This window comes from Oncorhynchus mykiss, unplaced genomic scaffold (genome assembly GCF_013265735.2).
Source record: "Oncorhynchus mykiss isolate Arlee unplaced genomic scaffold, USDA_OmykA_1.1 un_scaffold_140, whole genome shotgun sequence".
NCBI lineage: Eukaryota > Metazoa > Chordata > Actinopteri > Salmoniformes > Salmonidae > Oncorhynchus > Oncorhynchus mykiss.
Window position 1 is genome coordinate 165,001 of NW_023493664.1, and position 5,000 is coordinate 170,000.

General features: G+C 48.0%; 1 protein-coding gene across 2 annotated transcripts in view; it reads left to right on the top strand.

Annotated features, from left to right (window-relative positions):
* The window catches only part of grapa (GRB2 related adaptor protein a), a 37,983-nt gene that overhangs the window by 18,968 nt on the left and 14,015 nt on the right, over window positions 1-5,000 (top strand). For both annotated transcript variants that reach the window (XM_036972315.1, XM_036972316.1), the window contains exon 3: window positions 1,587-1,706. In XM_036972315.1, the coding sequence (XP_036828210.1) occupies window positions 1,587-1,706 (120 nt within the window). The remainder of the gene's footprint in view (window positions 1-1,586; window positions 1,707-5,000) is intronic.

The window sequence follows — 5,000 nt, forward strand, 5'->3', positions numbered from 1 at the left end:
TGATAACTGGTACATGCTGTTACACCATGATAACTGGTACATGCTGTTACCCAATGATAAAATATAGAACTGGTACATGCTGTTACCCCATGATAACTGGTACATGCTGATACACCACGATAACTGGTACATGCAGTTACAACATTATAACTGGTACATGCTTTTACCACATGATAACATATAGAACTGGTACATGCTGTTACCCCATCCTAACATATAGAACTGGTACATGCAGTTACACCATGATAACTGGTACATGCAGTTACACCATGATAACTGGTACATGCAGTTACACCATGATAACAGGTACATGCTGTTACACCATGATAACTGGTACATGCAGTTACAACATTATAACTGGTACATGCTTTTACCACATGATAACATATAGAACTGGTACATGCTGTTACCCCATCCTAACATATAGAACTGGTACATGCAGTTACAACATTATAACTGGTACATGCTTTTACCACATGATAACATATAGAACTGGTACATGCTGTTACCCCATCCTAACATATAGAACTGGTACATGCAGTTACAACATTATAACTGGTACATGCTTTTACCACATGATAACATATAGAACTGGTACATGCTGTTACCCCATCCTAACATATAGAACTGGTACATGCAGTTACACCATGATAACTGGTACATGCAGTTACACCATGATAACTGGTACATGCTGTTACCCCATCCTAACATATATAACTGGTACATGCAGTTACACCATGATAACTGGTACATGCAGTTACACCATGCTAACTGGTACATGCAGTTACACCATGATAACTGGTACATGCAGTTACACCATGATAACTGGTACATGCAGTTACACCATGATAACTGGTACATGATGTTACACCATGATAACTGGTACATGCTGTTACACCATGATAACTGGGACATGCTGTTACACCATGATAACTGGTACATGCTGTTACACCATGATAACTGGTACATGCTGTTACACCATGATAACTGGTACATGCTGTTACACCATGATAACTGGTACATGCAGTTACAACATGATAACTGGTACATGCAGTTACACCATGATAACTGGTACATGCTGTTACACCATGATACCTGGTACATGCTGTTACACCATGATAACTGGTACATGCTGTTACACCATGATAACTGGTACATGCAGTTACACCATGATAACTGGTACATGCAGTTACAACATGATAACTGGTACATGCAGTTACACCATGATAACTGGTACATGCTGTTACCCCATGATAAAATACAGAACTGGTACATGCTGTTACCCCATGATACAATATAGAACTGGTACATTCTGTTACAGCATATAGAACTGGTACATGCTGTTACCCCATGATAACTGGTACATGCTGTTACCCAATGATAAAATATAGAACTGGTACATGCTGTTACCCCATGATAAAATACAGAACTGGTACATGCTGTTACCCCATGATACAATATAGAACTGGTACATGCTGTTACCCCATGATAAAATATAGAACTGGTACATGCTGTTGCCCCATGATAAAATACAGAACTGGTACATGCTGTTACCTCATGATAACTGGTACATACTGTTACACCAGGTGGTTCGCAGGCCGTGTATCCAGGGGGGTTGCAGAGGGCAGATTGAGGCAGAGAGACCGAGGAGCGTTCATCGTGAGAGAGAGCGAGAGCGCTCCAGGAGAATTCTCCATGTCCGTCAGGTGAGACACACACACACACACACACACACACACACACACACACACACACACACACACACACACACACACACACACACACACACACACACACACACACACACACACACACACACACACACACACACACACACTACAGTCTGTAGTCAGAGGGAGGGGAGGTCTGAGGGGGTTCTGTAGTCAGAGGGAGGAGAGGTCTGTAGTCAGAGAGGGGAGGTCTGAGGGGGTTCTGTAGTCAGAGGGAGGGGAGGTCTGAGGGGGTTCAGTAGTCAGAGGGAGGGGAGGTCTGAGGGGGTTCTCTAGTCAGAGGGAGGGGAGGTCTGAGGGGGTTCAGTAGTCAGAGGGAGGGGAGGTCTGAGGGGGTTCTGTAGTCAGAGGGAGGGGGGGTCTGTAGTCAGAGGGAGGGTAGGTCTGAGGGGGTTTTCTAGTCTTAGGGAGGGGAGGTCTGAGGGGGTTCTGTAGTCAGAGGGGGGAGGTCTGTAGTCAGAGGGAGGGGAGGTTTGAGGTGGTTCTGTAGTCAGAGGGAGGGGAGGTCTGAGGGGGTTCTCTAGTCAGAGGGAGGGGAGGTCTGTAGTCAGAGGGAGGGGAGGTCTGAGGAGGTCTGTAGTCAGAGGGAGGGGAGGTCTGTAGTCAGAGGGAGGGGAGGTCTGAGGAGGTCTGTAGTCAGAGGGAGGGGAGGTCTGAGGAGGTCTGTAGTCAGAGGGAGGGGAGGTCTGTAGTCAGAGGGAGGGGAGGTCTGAGGGGGTTCTCTAGTCAGAGGGAGGGGAGGTCTGAGGGGGTTCTGTAGTCAGAGGGAGGGGAGGTCTGTAGTCAGAGGGAGAGGAGGTCTGAGGGGGTTCTGTAGTCAGAGGGAGGGGAAGTCTGAGGGGGTTCTGTAGTCAGAGGGAGGGGAGGTCTGTAGTCAGAGGGAGGGGAGGTCTTTAGTCAGAGGGAGGGGAGGTCTGTAGTCAGAGGGAGGGGAGGTCTTAGGAGGTTCTGTCATCAGAGGGAGGGGAGGTCTGTAGTCAGAGGGAGAGGAGGTTTGAGGGGGTTCTGTAGTCAGAGGGAGGGGAGGTCTGTAGTCAGAGGGAGGGGAGGCCTGAGGCGGTTCTGTATTCAGAGGGAAGGGAGGTCTGAGGGGGTTCTGTCATCAGAGGGAGGGGAGGTCTGTAGTCAGAGGGAGGGGAGGCCTGAGGCGGTTCTGTAGTCAGAGGGAGGGGAGGTCTGAGGGGGTTCTGTAGTCAGAGGGAGGGGAGGTCTGAGGGGGTTCTGTAGTCAGAGGGAGGGGAGGTCTGTAGTCAGAGGGAGGGGAGGTCTGAGGGGGTTATGTATTCAGAGGGAAGGGAGGTCTGAGGTGTTTCTGTCATCAGAGGGAGGGGAGGTCTGTAGTCAGAGGGAGGGGAGGTCTGTAGTCAGAGGGAGGGGAGGTCTTAGGAGGTTCTGTCATCAGAGGGAGGGGAGGTCTGTAGTCAGAGGGAGAGGAGGTTTGAGGGGGTTCTGTAGTCAGAGGGAGGGGAGGTCTGTAGTCAGAGGGAGGGGAGGCCTGAGGGGGTTCTGTAGTCAGAGGGAGGGGAGGCCTGAGGGGGTTCTGTAGTCAGAGGGAGGGGAGGTCTGTAGTCAGAGGGAGTGGAGGTCTGAGGGGGTTCTCTAGTCAGAGGGAGGGGAAGTCTGTAGTCAGAGGGAGGGGAGGCCTGTAGTCAGAGGGAGAGGAGGTTTGAGGGGGTTCTGTAGTCAGAGGGAGGGGAGGTCTGTAGTCAGAGGGAGGGGAGGCCTGAGGGGGTTCTGTAGTCAGAGGGAGGGGAGGCCTGAGGGGGTTCTGTAGTCAGAGGGAGGGGAGGTCTGTAGTCAGAGGGAGTGGAGGTCTGAGGGGGTTCTCTAGTCAGAGGGAGGGGAAGTCTGTAGTCAGAGGGAGGGGAGGCCTGTAGTCAGAGGGAGGGGAGGCCTTAGGGTGTTCTGTAGTCAGAGGGAGGGGAGGCCTGAGGGGGTTTAACTTTATCTTGATCTTGACTCAGGGAAATGGGAGAGTGACTTCATTCCATCTTTCCATCCTTCCATTATCAGACAAATCACGCTCCTCCAGGACACCTCTAATCTCTTCCTCATTCCATCTATTTCATCTCCTTCTCCCTCTCTCTCTCTGTGTCTCTCTCTCTCTCTCTCTCTCTCTCTCTCTCTCTCTCTCTCTGTGTCTCGCTCTCTCTCCCCCCCTCTCTCTTCTCAATTCAATTCAATTCAATTCAAGGGCTTTATTGGCATGGGAAACATGTGTTAACATTGCCAAAGCAAGTGAGGTAGACAACATACAAAGTGAAAATATAAAGTGAAAAACAACAAAAATTAACAGTAAACATTACACATACAGAGGTTTCAAAACAGTAAAGACATTACAAATGTCATATTATATATATATATATACAGTGTTTTAACAATGTACAAATGGTTAAAGGACACAAGATAAAATAAATAAGCATAAATATGGGTTGTATTTACAATGGTGTGTGTTCTTCACTGGTTGCCCTTTTCTCGTGGCAACAGGTCACAAATCTTGCTGCTGTGATGGCACACTGTGGTATTTCACCCAGTAGATATGGGAGTTTTTCAAATTTGGATTTGTTTTTGAATTCTTTGTGGATCTGTGTAATCTGAGGGAAATATGTCTCTCTAATATGGTCATACATTGGGCAGGAGGTTAGGAAGTGCAGCTCAGTTTCCACCTCATTTTGTGGGCAGTGAGCACATAGCCTGTCTTCTCTTGAGAGCCATGTCTGCCTACGGCGGCCTTTCTCAATAGCAAGGCTATGCTCACTGAGTCTGTACATAGTCAAAGCTTTCCTTAATTTTGGGTCAGTCACAGTGGTCAGGTATTCTGCCCGCTGTGTACTCTCTGTTTAGGGCCAAATAGCATTCTAGTTTGCTCAGTTTTTTTGTTAATTCTTTCCAATGTGTCAAGTAATTATCTTTTTGTTTTCTCATGATTTGGTTGGGTCTAATTGTGCTGTTGTCCTGGGGCTCTGTAGGGTGTGTTTGTGTTTGTGAACAGAGCCCCAGGACCAGCTTGCTTAGGGGACTCTTCTCCAGGTTCATCTCTCTGTAGGTGATGGCTTTGTTATGGAAGGTTTGTGAATCACTTCCTTTTAGGTGGTTATAGAATTTAACGTCTCTTTTCTGGATTTTGATAATTAGTGGGTATCGGCCTAATTCTGCTCTGCATGCATTATTTGGTGTTCTACGTTGTACACGGAGGATATTTTTGCAGAATTCTGCGTGCAGAGTCTCAATTTGGTGTTTGTCCCATTTTGTGAAGTCTTGGTTGGTGAG